General features: G+C 40.2%; 1 protein-coding gene across 7 annotated transcripts in view; it reads left to right on the plus strand.

Annotated features, from left to right (window-relative positions):
* The window catches only part of arhgef1b (Rho guanine nucleotide exchange factor (GEF) 1b), a 46294-nt gene that overhangs the window by 17694 nt on the left and 11218 nt on the right, over window positions 1-17382 (plus strand). For 2 of the 7 annotated variants that reach the window (XR_004103230.2, XM_031288576.2), the window contains exons 2-14: window positions 2517-2600; window positions 2785-2898; window positions 5136-5234; window positions 8565-8607; window positions 8747-8852; window positions 10644-10784; window positions 13230-13259; window positions 14140-14251; window positions 14441-14555; window positions 14817-14846; window positions 15280-15480; window positions 16137-16278; window positions 17370-17381. Coding sequence is in view for 6 of the 7 variants with exons in the window: in XM_031288576.2 (XP_031144436.1) it covers window positions 2550-2600; window positions 2785-2898; window positions 5136-5234; window positions 8565-8607; window positions 8747-8852; window positions 10644-10784; window positions 13230-13259; window positions 14140-14251; window positions 14441-14555; window positions 14817-14846; window positions 15280-15480; window positions 16137-16278; window positions 17370-17381 (1196 nt within the window). In the remaining variant the exon portion in view is untranslated. Of the gene's footprint in view, window positions 1-2513; window positions 2601-2784; window positions 2899-5135; window positions 5235-8564; window positions 8608-8746; window positions 8853-10643; window positions 10785-12757; window positions 13159-13229; window positions 13260-14139; window positions 14252-14440; window positions 14556-14816; window positions 14847-15279; window positions 15481-16136; window positions 16279-17369; window position 17382 lie in introns of those variants that run through there. The other 5 variants (XM_031288590.2, XM_031288604.2, XM_031288581.2 and 2 more) reach the window with 4 other exon arrangements.

Below are 17382 nucleotides of genomic sequence, written 5' to 3' on the forward strand. Positions count from 1 at the left end.
ATTGAGATGAAAAGTTTAACTGACACGTAACCGCGATCAGCTTCGTGGGAAATTAAGAATCAGTGTCACCGACATAACCAATCACCCACAGTATCGGCGCCTATGAATGGTGTTGATTTTTGATTGAAAAAGTGAGAGAAAAGAGTTGCATTTGTCCACTGTGAAGGTTGTAGAAACTTTGTAAGGTGGGTTAAGAAGTTTGTTTATTGTAGAAAACTAGGGGAGCACGCGAAAGCAAAAACCAAAATGTAACGGTAGGAGGTAAATATCAGTAAATATTGAGAAGTGTGAGCTGCAAGGTCTGTGGTACAATCCCATTGCAAATATGTCATTAACAGTGATTGAGTTAAAGTGCCAAAACATGTCTACATTGATTATAGCGTCCCCTAAAGGCAGATTTTTGCCAAATTTGGTACAGAGCCTCAGAGCCGCATGCCAAACGAGCACCACAAGTTTCGTGGTGATTGCTTTTACTGTGGCAGAGATATTGCATATGCAAATTTCTCATTTAAATGCATTGAGTTATTGGCCAAAACAAATAAACGTTGCTTATAGCGCCCGCTAAAGGCCGATCTTTGCCAAATTTGGTACAGAGCATCATAGTGGCATGTTGAACAATGATCTCAAGTTCCTTGCTGATAACATTTAATTTGGCCGAGATATGATACGTGTGTGGTAGCTAGCTATGAAAATTTGTTTGGTCGTCAAATGCGCATACTTTAACGTAGCACAATTCATTGAATAACTTTTGGTCAGGTCCATCTGGAGATGCTACCTACCAGGTTTCGAGCTAATCCGTTGCACGGCCTAGGACGAGTTCGAAAAAGTTGGTTTTGCGCAGTTTCGGACCAGTCCTGAAAACGGCAACCCCCCCACCATGTACGGTTTAGGCTGTAGTCGGAGTTTTAGGCGGAGAAGAATAATAATTATGGAAAACAAACCGTAGAAAAACAATAGGGTTCCACAGCTCCGCTGGAGATGTGAACCGCGTTGCCTTGCATTACGCGGTTCCCATGCCCCCTCGGGCTTGGACCCCTAATAAACTAAAATAAGGGTAAGCTACGTATATGATTTATATCAAAGAGGACACAGACTCTTCTCAGGCAGATTATTCCAGATTTTTGGAGCCTTTACAGAAAAGTCTTACTTTACATTCATTCACTACCATCAACACAACATGGCTATGAAACTTAGATGTGTAAAGTTTTGGAATTCATAACTCTAAATCTATAAAATAACAAAAAAAAACAATCATGCTCCTTACCAACAGTTTCTCAAGGCTTTATTCCCTTCAGGGACTATTGAACTCACTTTTTCCTCTCGCTACTCGTGACTCATACTCTACACTCTGCCCTCTGTACTCACCTAGCAGTGGACAATGGTAAATGTTGTACAGTGTAGCTGTTGGCTTTTTGATGTGTTTATGTGTTTGGGTGTTCCCCGGTAGTGGCGCTGGCCTGGGTCTGCGTCCTTCAGAAGACTGAATACAAGAGCTATGTGTTGTTTGTGTGTTTTGGGTGTGTATGCGTGCAGAGGAAGTGGTGTGGGGGCAAATTGATCACCCATTCCGGTGCGTTTGTTTTCCCTCATTCATGGATTTCAAAGGCAAGGATGAGCATAAATCTTTAATTTTAGCTTAGTTACATTTTTAGACCTGAAGGGTTTAGGTCATGGCAGCTAGAGGAGTGTTTTCCTCTGAGTGTATTACTGAACCCAACACTAGTCTGAAAAGCAATTTCCAGAGGCAAAATTTGGCCAAACTTCAGAGAAAGCTCAAATCGAAGATGCTATTTCGCAGTGCATGTTAAACACTGAATTATTCCCTCTTAATTTCAACACCTAAACTAAATGTTTTCGTGTGGCCTGGGGGAAGAGGACTTCAGCATTTCACAGATCACCCCCCCCCCAATCTTAATAAAATATTCAAAGTTATTTAGCTAAAAAACTTTTGAATTGCTTCATTATCCATTAATTATCATTTATTATCAGCCATTCCCAGTAGCCTCATGATTTATTTCAGGAGAGAATAAGCTTTACTAAACAAGTAAATATCACAGGCTTTGTCAGTGGTTCCTCAGATCATAGTTTAGTTCTTGCAAGTCACAAACGCCTATATTTTACTTAACCTGTAGCTGATGCTTTACAGTATATTTCTTTGCCTCGCTTGGCTCATGAGAATGGCATCCTACTTACAGTAATTAAAGGACCTTATGGTATTAATACACATCAGGCCTGTCTGTCTCTTAAGGAGGCGTGATTGGATTCTGGGAAGTTTCCGCTTGATGTGATTTTTCACTGGGAAAGTTCACCGTGTCCAAACCCTAATCTGTCTTTATGTCTGGCTCTACTCAGCGGGGAGTCAGGACGTCAAAGAGGAAGCCTACAGGTTTAAATTATAGCACATAATGTTTGCTAATTGTCTTGTTCCCCTCTCTCTCTCTCTCTCTCTCTCTCTCTCTCTCTCTCTCTCTCTCTCTCTCTCTCTCTCTCTCTCGCTCTCTCTCTCTGCATAGCAGGGCGTGTTTGGGGCTCAGTGCTCAAACCCAGCCATGAGCATCATCGGGGCTGAGGATGAGGATTTCGAGAATGATCTCAATGATGTGAGTGAATAAAAAAGTGGCACAAGACAGCTTAGCGTAATTTCAAATAATTTAATTTATGGCCTGTCTCTCTCTCTCTCTCTCTCTCTCTCTCTCTCTCTCTCTCTCTTTCTTTCTCTCTCACTCACTCACTCACTCACTCACTCACTCACTCACTCTCTGACTCTCTGTCTCTCTCTGTCAGGTTATGGAAGACCAGTGCGCACACTTCAACAATATAGACCAGTTGAAGGAACGGCCAACCCACCTGCTGGTCTTCATGCAACATGTCATTCTACAGTTTGACCCTGCTCCTCTGGTGAGAACTACAACTCCCATAATGCAACACCGTGTCTACACAGGATGTGTTTCAGCCACGTCTTCCTGTCATCCATCTCATACAAGTCTGATGGAACATAGATGCGTCTATTTTAATCTTTACAGATGTCTACATAGGCCGTGTAATGGCATGCATGATACTTGCACTTTACACGTGTCAGTGTTTCCCACAGGTTGAGAATTTTCTTGTGGTGGGTGGCGCAGGATGTGACGGCGTGGTGCGTGATGGCTGGGTTTAGAAATAAACTATTCCAATGGAGGTTTATTAACTATTCATGACTCATTTATATACAATGACTACATAACATTAACAGATAATTTTGAATGAAATAACTATTTACATATTAAACAAATCAGACCAAAAGATGATACAGATACAGATAAAGTGTAGCCATGATGTGCTTTGTCAATTAAATCTGGTGGGTTTGTCAAATGTTATGGTTCAGCAGATAAAATACCTGATTACCCGGGGCCAAATTACCCCAAATGTTATATGTATTAACAACTTAACCTTAATATCTCAACACTGTCTCCTCCTAACTCCTGTTAAATAATATAAGACTAAGGGCTGACACACCAACCCGATTATCGGCCGTCGGACAGTCTGGCGAGGTCAGTGACTCGAGTCTGTTTGGTGTGTTCCGTGCTGTCATCCGTCGGAGGAGCTGTCGGCCTTTATTTTGGCCGACCCGACATGCTCAGTCGGAGACAGGGCAGTCGGGACTCACCCGGAAATGGCGAGCGGATGAGCTTTTCAAAATCTGACGAAAATCTTTTAAACTGACCTTTGTCGATCTGAAATGAAGACAGATTCAGCAACTGCATGGCCTATTTCTCGCTTAAAAGCGCCGCCTGCTACTATTATATGGAGACGTATTACATTTCGTGCACACGCAGAGCATACGCTCAAGTCGGCGTCACCTCAGTGTGTTTTCAGGCATTTTTTTGGACCTTGGGGACCCGACTGATCAGTCCGACTGCCTTTTCTGCCGACGGTCAACTGTCTGGTTGGTGTGTAACAGCTTTAGATAGCCTTAAAGCTGTTACACACCAACCAGACAGTTGGTGTGTCTGGTTGGTGTGTAACAGCTTTAAGGCTATCTAATTGAATATAATTCTTTTTCATTTTGTTTGTTGGATCATTGTTCATTTTTTGAAGTGTTTTGGGGATCCCTTGTACTATACATGTCCGTGTTGTATTCATTAATATCTAATCTGAACAGATTTCTGTCATTCAAACAACTCTAAGATGTAGTTCAAAACTTTTACAGCCAACTTGCCAACATCTTGGGTTTTATTCTGGCTCGAGTGTGTTTTAAGGCATTGAATATGTTTAAAGAAATTTAAAGAACTCCACGATTGTGGCTAAAATAATAATTAAAATGAATTTGCTCAGGAATGAGATTCTACTTATGTGATTGCTGATGATTGTTAATCCAACTTTAGCAGTATAATAGAATTTTACTGCACTTGAACTAGAGGAAATTTACTTTTTTATTATTACAACATGGGTCTTGTAGACAAGATTGCACATTTTGCCCCCTTGTGTGTCAGTGCTGATATAAAGCATTCCTGTCCTTTCCCCTTTGTTCTGCATGCAGACACCGTGACCCACCCAGGTACTGTTACACCTCCCACAGCCATGACATCCTCCTCCTTTATTACCCTCTTTGTCTCATGGAGGTCCATGTAGAGAATAGAAGTATGTCAGAACATCAGAAGTGTAAATTGTTTATGGAAGACAGTCATAATAGTGTTTAATGACTAATTGAGATTGAAGTATGTGCGTGATTATGGCTGACAATGACTATTATTTTATGATATATTGTTCTTATGATTAAAATACCCAATTAGTCTTGGTGTTTTGATGAACAGCACTTCAATTCTTGTCAGCAGCAGCTTGACTTTAAGGGTCAGGTAGAATTAAGTAAAATTAGTTTTTATAATTTGGAATTTTGAAATTTTTTTTAACAGGGACAATGCACATGTTAACATTAACCTTGTATAAGAACAAGGAGAGATGCATTGTACCAGGTTGTAGCACAAGTGCTATTTTCCGCCCGTAGTCCCTTATATATTAAGATATGCCAGTATATCATGAGTTGTGATATAAAATACTGTTAATTGTGCACATAAGAACATAAACCTTGGGAGTGCATTAATACAGCATACAGGACATTAAAGGCTATTGCATCTTCTGTCTGTCTCTCCTCTCAGCTGTGTTACCTCCATGCTGAACTCTTCAAGAACCTCAGTGCCAAAGAGACCAAGAAGCAGTTTGTGGAGTTCTACAACACTTTCTTGGACAAGGGTGCAGTAAGTAGCACACTAACACTGCATTTCCTGTAAGATATTCGTCTGCATGCCAGTTTAAAGTGGATGCGAATGGACTTGAAATAACGAGCGACTTGATTGTCAAGAACACAGGAATAAAGTTTTGAACAAATTAAATGTATTGGCTTAAACTTAAGGTAAAATAAAAACAATGATCATGAGAATGATGTTAGTTAGTAAAGTTGGTAACAAAACACACAAGACCTTGCCTGCAACCGCCAAGTAGCAGGCAGAAAGGGAGAGACGTCACATTGATAACATGAAGACACATGCAGTATTTTATTCTCATGCAATTCATCTAGCCTAAGATTATGAACATTATGACTGTTGGGCAAGTTACTCACAAAGTGCAATATGTTACTCTTAACTTATTACTTAGTATCAAAAGTAATTAGTTACGTTACTCGTTGTATTACTATATTACTTTCGTGGCCCACCCCCCCCAAAAAAACACAAAACAAACGCACAACCTGCTAGCTCCTTTAGAACTTATTCTACTTTATTGTAACAACAATTAACCTTACAGGAGGGGTCAACTATCAGCCTAACTGCATAACTTCAAACATTTTGCATTCAGTCGGTTATGGTACGAAGACTATCGCACATTAACATAGGCCTATTATGTTTTTTTGTCGGGTGTCACAAAGGCTTACATTACCCAAGAGATAGAGATAGAGAGGAGAGGGACGCTGCTCTGCTCCGCTCACAGTGACATGTTGGATGTCAGCGATGTTCCCGCTCAGATCACAGCCTTTATATAATGACAATACTTCCAGCTGTTGAAATTATTCCTCTCAGTCATCCTTTGTTTAGCTTTTTGGCTAGTAGTCGACGTGATGGACCTACCCTGGCCCTGACCTGCCTCGCGCTAAATTACCACAAACGTACACGTCACGTCATCATATAAGCAAGCCTACCTGGGACAAAAACAAATCACGGGTAACGCAGTAACGCAGCGTTACTTGCATTAGAAACTGTAATATAATTTCTGTTTTGGAAATTGTAATCCCTTACACTACTCGTTACTGTGGAAAGTAATAATATTACAGTAATACATTACTAAGTAATGCATTACTGCCCAACACTGGACATTAATACTGTATTTGGCTTTAAGCACTCTTAACATATTTGTGTTGATCACTTTTTCTTTAAAGTGGACATATCATGCTTTTCCATATTTAGTATTTATAGACAGTGTCTCATACAGAGGGTGAAGGTGCAGCAGCCATGGGCAGTATGAGAAAGATAGTTTTTTTTTTTTTTTTTTACAATAAAGCATGTAATCATGTCCTACTATAAACAAAAAAAAGTGGTGGGGGGGGTGTTAGTACATCAGTGTTAGTGTAGTACACACTACACTAAATATCACATTTTAATATATAATTAATACATCTCTACACTACACTAAATATTTAATATAAATAATAATAAATAATAAATAACCAGCTTCTCAAAATAACATTGAAAAAAAATTACTGGCATTGCTGTGACACGCACTCTTCCACTTTGCCCGACAACTCTTCTCCAAAACAGCTCTGAGATAACAGAGCTCAGCTCATAGCTTCACACACTCCAACAGGACACGTCATTTCACTGTGTGTAACTACGCTAACTAACCGTGTGTTGTGAACCGCGTGTAGTGATTAAAAAAAACAGACAACAGCTGTGTCCTGTCCTGCCCGGGCATGCCCCAGCTGCCGCACATTTGTTGACAAACTCCGACGCGGCGGTGAATTGGCGATTGTTCTCACGGACACACACGCAATATCAACTGGCTAGTTATCCTTCAGACAGTGACGGACCACGTCTCTTTTTCTTTCTCTCATTCCGGCCGTGAGGCGCGCGTGCCCGCTCGCGTTGTGACGCACGTCCGCGCTATGATTTTTTATTTTTTTTTGACGACTTAGTTAAGGCGGTGGGGTTCCCCAGCTTAGGCGGGCCGCCCGACCTGCAAAGTGCTGCGGGAAACCCTGTATGTTAGCATGGTTTTGTGGTTTGAAACACTTCCATTATAGTCCTATAATGATATACTTTAGGATTAAATCTCCTGTTAGGCCCTCAATAGGCGCTCTCTTTCTTCACATTTTATATTCTGTGATTCTTTGCTTTAGAGAGTTGTGTCAGTTAGTCACTAATTCTTGCTCTTTCAGTCTTTGGTGGTGTGTATTATATAAAAATCAATTCAGATAAACCTAGCAGCCATTGCAATATAGGTATTGGATTATTTTCTCATTGTGTTCCATCAATAGGAATTTGATATACTGCACAGCTGTAGTCTATAAGTTGAACTCAGGAGAGACATTGTGTGATTTGTTTGCGAGTGCACGGCTGTTTGTCGGCTCTGTTTGCTCTGCCTGTACTCTGTATCTGTGGAGCACATTTCAGTTTCTGTGTGTCACTTTCCATTACTCCTCCCTGCACACCTGGCCTCTGTCTCTTTCTCCTCCTCAAAACTCACACACTGCACATGCCTGTCAGCTGAGCTGGCTTGTGCTGCACTCGCTCCCTGTGTCTGTTAGTCTGTCTGTCTTTTGTACGAACCCACAGCTTCCTGTCAGGATCGTGGGAAAGCACTTAAGAAGGAATCATCCTCTCTTAGCCTCGGTTTTTTTTTTTTTTTTTTTTTTTAAACCTTAATCTTTTGTAGACCCATTGACATAAAGTTGGCCCTTGTGGTTATTTTCATGTCAATGAAAGAGCTATGTCTCTTCCATTTGGAACATGTGTTTTTTCTCTTTTTTTGTTTTGTTTTATTTCTAATGTTGAAATGACCCCTTGTGGTGATATGTAGCTACTGCACACTGTATTTGGATTGTTGTCAGTTGATATACCACACTGTTTTGCCTTGTGTCAATACATAACAAAGGAGCAATTATCTATATACACTCAGTTGCCAGTTTAAGTACACCTAGCTCAAACTAATGTTTGTTTTAGAGATGTGTTGATTCAACTTTATGATTCTTTTTGAGGCTGTATTTTGTGGTGATGTTGAATTGTATTGCATTATACAGGTGTTCTGTTATTTAGCCTGCCCTTACGGATTTGAAAGTGGGGGACATAATAATAGAAACACATGTCACCCGTGTAAACTACACTACATTCTCCAAAATGACCATACAGTTGAATCAGTGCCTCTCAAAAACTCAACACTATACCCTCCATGAAGGTAGGATTTATTAAAGGACTGTTGTACACAGATCTGCAGTGACATATATAAAAACCAGACTCGTGCATATCAGTAATTTTGTGTGATCTGTCTTAACATATGGGATTTAAATTAAAAAAATTTTTGTCTTTCGCTCCACAATATAGATTCTCAGAGTGGTACTACCAGCGAATGTAGCCTACGAATTGGGTAAGTTGTCATCCTTTGGTATATTTAGGAAATCATTATATATTTGTTGCCACACACACACACCTCAGACCCTCACTGTGTCTTCTTCTGTGTATCGCTGATTCTCATTCATTTACTTCTCCTGTCCCCCTTCCCTAAGACCGAACCCGTCCAGATCTGCTCCACGAGGACACCCAAAAGCGTTATGTTCAGGAGGTTCAGAGCCTGCAGGCTGCTGAAGTGGCCAAACAGCTGGAAGATTTCAGGTTAGAATCCCCATCCTGAACTCTACTGAGCTCAGCTCTACTCATGTATCGTCTTAACTTTACCCCAAATATTTCTTTTGTAAATTCAAAATATTTGTCTCAGGTCATGATCACAGCACTCTGCTTTGAGACTAATGATTGTCATATGTTGAGAGACCTTATGCTCTTAGTTCTAAAAATTATATGAGTATACAGTTTGTGTACTTAATAAATAAAAAGTGTACATACTATTTATATTTCAAATAAATAAACAAAGCTACCATTATATTGTTCTATAGCTGGTCACGGCGTCTTTCTTCCAAATGAGTTGTGCATACAGTAGCATTGTTTACTGTGGTTACCGTGGTTACTGCAGCAGTAAAAGGCATATCTGCCTCTGCTAGAAGTATCAAAAAACATCAAACGAAAAGCGTTGGAAAAAATGGTGTTTATTTAGCTTTAGTCAGACAGATTTTTCATAAACATTGCACTGTGAGCAATTTTTACATTTACAAATTTGTCTTGATTTAGTGATTGTCCCACGACCTTCCTCCCTTTTTTTGTCTTTTTTTTATCCACTGCCTGTATAATGTGGATAAAGTGAAAAAAAACAATATCAAACGATAACCAGCCCTAGAAACAAACACAGTTGTTTGTCACTGATGTCTTAAATTATGCAGTGAGTTGAAATCTCATTTCCGGAATTAAAAGGACAGAGAAAGATGACAGACTATAATAAGCTATTTAAACATCTTCAGACTAGTAACTAAGTATGGGGACGTTTAAACCACTGTCAATGTCTCATACGGTCCAACACGTTCTTAATAAACCAGCTAGCCAGATGAGACCGTTCAAGTGGAAAGTAAGGGTCAGTCTGAGACTCAAACCAGAGAAGGGTGAGCAGTTATACAGTTAGTGAAATATCAAGGCCTAATAACTAAAAATGAAGTTAATTCATGCACCACCTGTGTCTAAAAGAAAATCCGGGGAAAACCCTGGTGTAATGAAATGTCACTCAGGAACGTTTCTGCTGTATATACTGTACTCAGACCTAAAGAGAATAGGTGTTCAATTTATAGTTATTTCTCATGTTCTCAGGACTACTGACATTTAAGCTCTTCCCTGTGAGTGTTTTTGAGGTTTGAAATGTTCAGTGAAATCAGTAAACCAGCAAGCGAGCTAAAAGCTAACTTTTAATTAGTGACATAAACCACATTTTTTGTTTTGAATGGGAGGAAATCAGAAAACCGTGGTAATAGAGCAATAATTTAAGGATTCTTGACACACAGCCACTTTAAATGACTATATTTTTTATATTGTATATATTTTTTCAATATGAAAATAAACATACAGAATAGAAACTTGCTTTAGATGAGTAATTTATCCTAGAGGAATCTATTTTTGCTTTCCTATTTGATACATAACCATGATGCTTATGCTAGTTTTTTAACCTGAACAATATAATGTTTAGTTGGGCTGCCTTGGATTAAGATGTACAGGGAAATGACCTGATGTGAGATTTTCTGCTAAAAAGCAGTGCACTCAGAACACAAAACAAACAAATGCGGACATCATAGAAAGGATAATGACAATTTGTCTTTCGTGGATTAAAAAGGTACTGTTCTTTTGGAACTGTTGATGAATGGCCATATTTTAGTTTATATGGTAATGCACTGAGCAGCCCTCTTCATCTACAGTATATTATGTGTCTGCTCACAGAATCTGGAAAACATGAATCAGTATATTGTATTAATCCTTTTTTCAATATTCATCTTGCCAAACTACTGCCTCCTATTGCTGTCTCTTGCACAGGCAGAAGAGGATGATGGGTATGACACCCAACGAGGCTGAGCTCATTGACGTGGAGAACCACTATCCCACCGACCGCGTCCCGATGGAGATGAAGGAGAAGTCTGTAGCCGAGAACCTGCTGGACAAGATGTCAGAGACACAGTGAGCATTTCTCTCTTCCACTGCAACACCCAAAAGAAGCATTAAAATGTTCCTATTAGGAAGAGTTGTTGGCAGTATTATTGCCTACCTAGTATAAAATAGCAATAAGGAAGGAGTTTAGATTGGATAGACAACTTACCTAGTTGAATCATCAGTACAAAAAATTAGCAACTGCTTTAGAAACTATCTGGCTCTCTGATTTAAAAAGTTGTACAGGCCTGTGTACATAAACACATGAGGAGAGAGGTCAACTGCGACTTCCGAGAAGCACTTTGGTGCTAACAGAGATTTAAAACTAAAGATTGCGCTTAAAGGCTCTGACACCAACCCGATTATCTGGCGAGGTCGGTGACTCGAGTCTGTTCGGTGTGTTCCATGTCGTCGTCAGTCGGAGGAGCTGTTGGCGTTCATTTTAGTTCAATGTTGGTCAGTTTTGGATGACTGTAGCAAATAAGGTACCTTAATCTGTTCTTACTTGCAATGATGAAGTGTTTTAAATTTGATTTGCACCTCCAACTGGCCTCTCGCACAGCAGCCAAGGCTCATGGGTCATAGTATTTACTGCAATTTGCCACACAAAGCGGACAGAAAAAGCATGATTATTTAGAATTTAAGTTGCAAATAAATATGCGTGACATAAACATAAAGTATTGTTTGATTATCCAGGAGACTTCCTCAAGGTTGAGGAACAACCTTTTAGACCAAAAATGTCCTGGAACTGTGGAACCAGAGGATATAAACTCTGAAACTAAACTAGTTCTAAACTAAACTACTAACATTTATATAGTAATTGGATGAGGAAAATACTTGTGTCCTCTCTATTCCATGCTGCTCTATTTCCTTTAAGCTGAGAGAATGATTGGTCTTTCAGATAAAAAATATGGAAAAGCAGCCTTTTTCTGTTCTGTTCCCTATAAAGTTGGCACTACACTTTCTATAAAGCCCTATAGAAGGTATAGTTAACAGCTGTGCACATATCCAATCTAGTGCAAAGCACACAGAGACAAATCCAGCAGGAGATGGAGAAAATCAAGCGCACTGGACTAGAGAGCTGGAGAGGGAACAGTGATTGGAAGAGAGCACAATAGAGTAAGAGGGAAATGAAGAGGCAGAGAGGAAAAGATGGAGTCAGCAGTGCCACGCTGGCAGGAAGGCTCCCGTGGCATTTTGCCAACTGGAGGGAGGGGTGGCCGTGTTGGGTTTGGTGGGGGGGGTTTACACAGCGGAAGAACGAAGGGGAGAGAAAAGGCCAGAGGGTTATCGATGCTGGATAGCTCCTGCCCTGGACATGGTTAAGAAAGAAAGCAAGAGATCTGGGGGAAAGTTAATCTATCCTTGACCCCGTGGCCAACTACAATGTGTTATCCTCTAAAAGAAGCAAGTCAGACAGAGAGGGAGAGGAGGCCAGCGAGAGGGCAGGAGACTGTTTAACTTCATCTTGTTAGAACAGAGAAAAAAAGATGAACAACATAAATGAAAAGAGATGCACTGTGTGCAAGCAGCACCCGTCTTGTGGTGCTGTTTGGGAAGTGCACAGTGAAGGAGACACAAAAAGCCTGCAAAGCAGTCTGTATCAAAGACATGATAATTCAGCTTTTGACTCACTCAGTTACTATCACACAGTTGGATCTCTATCTCCAATGCACAAAAGATTCATTCAGTTTCACTCTATTCATTCCTCCCAACAATCATCTCTCTATTACCCTCGCACTTCTCCCACACTCTTGCACCCACTGACCCCCCCATCCAATTCCCTCCTCATTCGACCACAACACAGTGACCTCGCCCCAGCTGTTTCTCATTGGTCTTTCTGGTGATGAGAATGAGGTAATCAGACCATTTGATTGGATTATGCAGGGAAATCCCAGGGAAACCCCTCCCACCCTTTATGTTCATAGCAAAACATGAGTATCCAATTTCCAGTCTTGCCTGCGTGTTGCATCAGACAAAAACACGGTTAAATAGACATTTCCGCTGTGCTGGATCATTTCAGACGTTGGATTCCCTTTGCAGACAGCTTAACGGAGAGACACACCAGAGTGGATAAAGTTTTAGACAGTCTGGAGACAATAGTTTGAATTATTTACAGATCTTCAAGAGTGCAAGTTGATTTTTAAACTGTTTGAGTGGACAGAGGTGCAGCTTTTGATGCATCTGTTACTTTTTTGAACTTTTTTTTTTTTAGGTTTTTTTTCTGTTTTTGTGTGCAAATTTTTAGAATATGTTCAATAGCTTTTACTCTGAACACAATAACACAATAATCAGCTTTGAGTTGGATCAGGAAAAGCTTTGTCACTTCAGATTCCACCGGCCCAAAACACACTTAATAATCAGTCGAGCAAGAGAAAGGAAAAATGCTACTTAAAAGGAAGAGGTGAGCTTGATGCTGCAAGATGAGTGGGTCTGTTTTTGTAACATCACTGACACCTGTCTCTTTTCTTTCAGACCTACAATTGTCTCGGACGAGGAAAAATGGTAAGTTTTTTTTAATGAAGTTTAAAAAATTAGCTTGAGCGTTCTGTTTAAGTGGGTATTTATGCACATAAAACTGATTTGATCTCTGCCTGCTTTCTCCAAGCCAGGGTGTGGTCAACCCACAAGACTTTTGCATACTGGCTCAAGTGCACCAAATACTCATTAAAATGTATTTCAGTTGAGTTTTGTATAGAAACTGTCCTTTTTACACATACAAACCTTATGTACATATGTACAGTATCTTTTAAAAAGACCACGATGCATTCTTATCATTCTCATGTGTTGCGCGTACAGTAAATTATTCTGTCGTGCACTTATTAGGTTTTTTATGTTTTTCTCTCAGATCCTTTGTGATTAAAGTTATGTTGCACTCCGTGTATTCAGACAGCATGCTCTGTAAAACGAAGACACTTGTGCTTTTGTTGCATGCACATCCCCAGAGGCTCCTTCCGTAGTCTTTTTTTCTGTCCCATCTCTAGTTTCTCTCAACTCCTCCTCTGTCTTTTTGTGTCACCTTTTTCTCTCCTCCCCACTCTTGTCAACTCCTCCTCCTCCCTTTCTGGACATCTTCAACTCTCCACCTCCCTGCATCTTGCCCATCCTCATTTTCATCCTCACGATCTTTCCTCATTTGCACTGTCGATTCTGTGTAAGTCTCTCAGCATTACCATCAGTGACACCAGAGACTATGCAAATATACTTTATTGCAGCCTTTACCGTGAAATATACTAAGGACAGATGCGTCTATAAGAATTGCATTACCATTAATTTAATTATATTCAAATACGATTCCTGCAAGATAAAACATAAACAACTAAGTTTATACAAAACACAGTAGTAGATATTATTAATTAATAGCTTTCTCTAACTACTTCCATAGCCAATCCATCTTTGCAGCAGTGGCCTTCTTCATGAAGCACCTTGGAGTTAAAACCAGGGCAGTTGACAGTAAGAAGTCCAGAGGAGGCTTCTTCAGGAGACAGCTGGTAAAGGTAGGCTATCATCAACTATGTAGCAGGATAACATCCCTATCCTATTAACAAATAAGTCAGACAGGTCAATAAATTCACTGCGTTGTCCTCATAAAACCATTGTGGGGAAGCATTTGTGTTTCTGCAGCCCTCAAATTTGACTTGCTTTGACTTGGCTTATCTCGCTTCCTATCTGTTTTATCTTTTCAGAATAAGAAGGATGAATCCACAAAGGCCTTATCTTTTCAGATTAAGAAGGAAGAATCGACAAAAGCCAAGCCCAGAGGGGTGTTTCCTGGCATCCCCAGCTGGATTGCAGGCAACAACAGTATGTATCTGCTTTGTGTCTTAGCAAACATCACACATGAGCCCTATTATACTGTTATTTTTCTCATATCTAGTATTTCATTTCTGACAGTTTGTGAAGGATATTTGAAAGTATTTACAATCTCTAAATGTACACATGATATACATTTTACATGTATGTAAATATAATGACATTTAAAAGAACTATATGTAGTATATGGATGTCCATTAATGGTCTGGATATGAGAACATGTTGTCCTGCCCTTCTTTCCTGTTACAGCTGACGTCAAACCTAAAACGGAGGCTGAAGGTACTAGACGTCCAGAGTTCCCGACCCCTCCTTTTTTCTGTAGAATGGTCACATCCCTACTAATCAACCCATAAGCCTCCATAAGCATGTCTGCATGTCCCAAATCAAACTGGGAGGGGATGTGGGTGGAGCATTGTGTAGTTGTTCCTGGGTTTCAGGGTGGTTGTTTGAAGAATTAGTTGTACTGTATATTTTGTAATCACCAGAAAACCTCACACATCTCGTCCTCGGGTTGTGGGTGTTCTCTTGCACTGAACTAACCCTCTCATTAACTACAGAGGCCCTGATTGCACCATACTCATCCTGTCTGTCTGTCTCACAAAGTCTCTGTCCCTTTTTCACTGACTAAAGTGCTCTTGGGTCATGTTTTTCTGTATCAGCTTTATCTATGGTTCAGCTCTGTTAAACTTGTTGTATTCCTCCCCCTCTTTAGCGGAAAAGGAGAAAGTGACTCCGGAGCGTAAGGGTCCAGCTCCCGGCAGAGGCTCCTTGATCGACTCTGCAGCCCCTTCCCTCCCCAGCAAGAAGTCTTATCCCAGCGGAAGCATCTCCTCCGTGCCTGGGTTAGAGATCAGTGATGGGTCAGGCAACAACATCAGCACCGCCAACAGCCCCGAGTCTTCACACATGGACGGTAAGCCTGCCCATCAACTAGACTGTGTCATATGGAGTCTGGAGGTAATGACTTTATCAGTGTTTAATTATAATCACTTGATAATTTGATGAATACGACTCCGTGAGGCTGGATATACAGTAGGCAATGGTGCTTTGAGCCAAATGCTAATGTCAGCATGCTGACATGCTCACAATGACAATGCTAATGTTGATGTTTAGCAAATATAATGTTTATCATCTTCACCAGCTTGTGCTTTAAATGCATAATTTAATGTGATTTTGAATAATCAATTAATAGCTGATTTTTTTTAAATGTAATAGTTTATTAATTGCTTACAGTTAAACACTGAAAAAGTCTTGATTAGTCCAGTGGCACACTCAAGACTCAACAAGATAGCTGTTCAACTAATGTAACAAACCCTTAATAAACATGATATATATTTGGGCATATAAACAGTAACAGATTGTATGATACCAGCTTTCAAAGCGAAAATGTGCCCTTTTTTTCTTGTGTAAAAGATATAAATCTAAATAGACTTTATTTCTACATTGTTGTTGAAGAGATATACATTTGTTCATTTACTGGATGAAAGCACCAACTAATTATCTTTCAGCAGAAAAAAATTGCAAAACATAACCCCTCAAATCTATTTCTCCCCTTTTCTAATCTTCCAGGCATCTCAAGCAATCGCTTAGAGCCTCCGACCCTGTCAGACGGGGGCGATGTGTCCCCTGTCGTGCTGGGAGAAAGGCTTCCCGTCGGGGAGCCTCTCTTACCCATGGACAATCCTACAGAGGAAAACTTGGAGAAAGACAGGTGAGGAGGGTGGAGAGGTAGTAAGAAAATCAGTAGCATCCAGGGAGTGAGATTATAACTGCAGTATAGTGACTCAACAAGCGAGTATAAGAAATAACAGAGATTGTAATCAGAATATAATTAGACTGTATGGTAGGTGTAGAGACTGTATATATCTAATGACCAGGGTGGAAAAGGGGGAATGGATACATGTCTGAAGTGCTCAGGCTGAGGGAGCGTGGTAAAACTCCCCCAGCAGTCTGTCCCTGCTGTGTGCAAGCTTTTGTCATGCTGCCTGTTGCTCGCTAGCTAACAGAGCCTGCAGATTTGAAAAAAAAACCTCATCAGGTGAACTCGGACCCAATCTTCCCTTCCAGCCCTTTGCCTTCCTCTCCCTCATGCCCTCTCTTCTTTTTCCTTCTCACAATGGCACGCGTGCTCTCTTCCTAATATCATTCTGTCCTATTTGTGTTCTTCTGTGTGCGTCGTGTTGTGCATCTCATAATGTTTACGTTCTGACTTGTTTTGTTTTATTGGATTCAGGTACTTGTTCGTCAATACACTGGTAATTTCTTCTAGACTGAGACATTTGTAATTGTTATGGTTGTATTGCACTGATTGAAAATGAGGCTTTCTATGCTGCAACTTTCTACGCAGTAAACAAGTTTGGCATTTAGGTCAGACATTTTAGCTAACATATAGAAATGGTGATATTTTGTCTAAAGTTTGTCTTAAGCTTTAAAAAAAAGCAAGCAAGGTTTTAGACAAAGTAATTAATCTTCACATTGTGCTGTTATATAGTTAATAGTCAAAAGTGGCCAATAAGTTTCATTTTATATTTTAGTTTTTGTTGCTCGCCCCGTGTGCTTTTCAAGGTGTCTGCGTCTATTGTGACCAGGGCCCGTCCTTTGTCCTGCTTGTCTCCACAGTGTGTGCGGTTACATGTTGTGCCAGGGGCTTTGGCATCTTATTTGGCATGCTACTCTGACAGTGGTTAGAACTAGTTTAGTATATCATGTTGGAGGGGTGTATTTGCATGTTATAGTTGCTACTGTGGCTAATAGTTGTTTAAAGGCGGCTGTGTAATGATGTGGTGTCCCGTGTTTTTACAGACGGAAGACAAGG

The sequence above is a fragment of the Sander lucioperca genome, chromosome 10 (genome assembly GCF_008315115.2).
Source record: "Sander lucioperca isolate FBNREF2018 chromosome 10, SLUC_FBN_1.2, whole genome shotgun sequence".
Lineage (NCBI taxonomy): Eukaryota > Metazoa > Chordata > Actinopteri > Perciformes > Percidae > Sander > Sander lucioperca.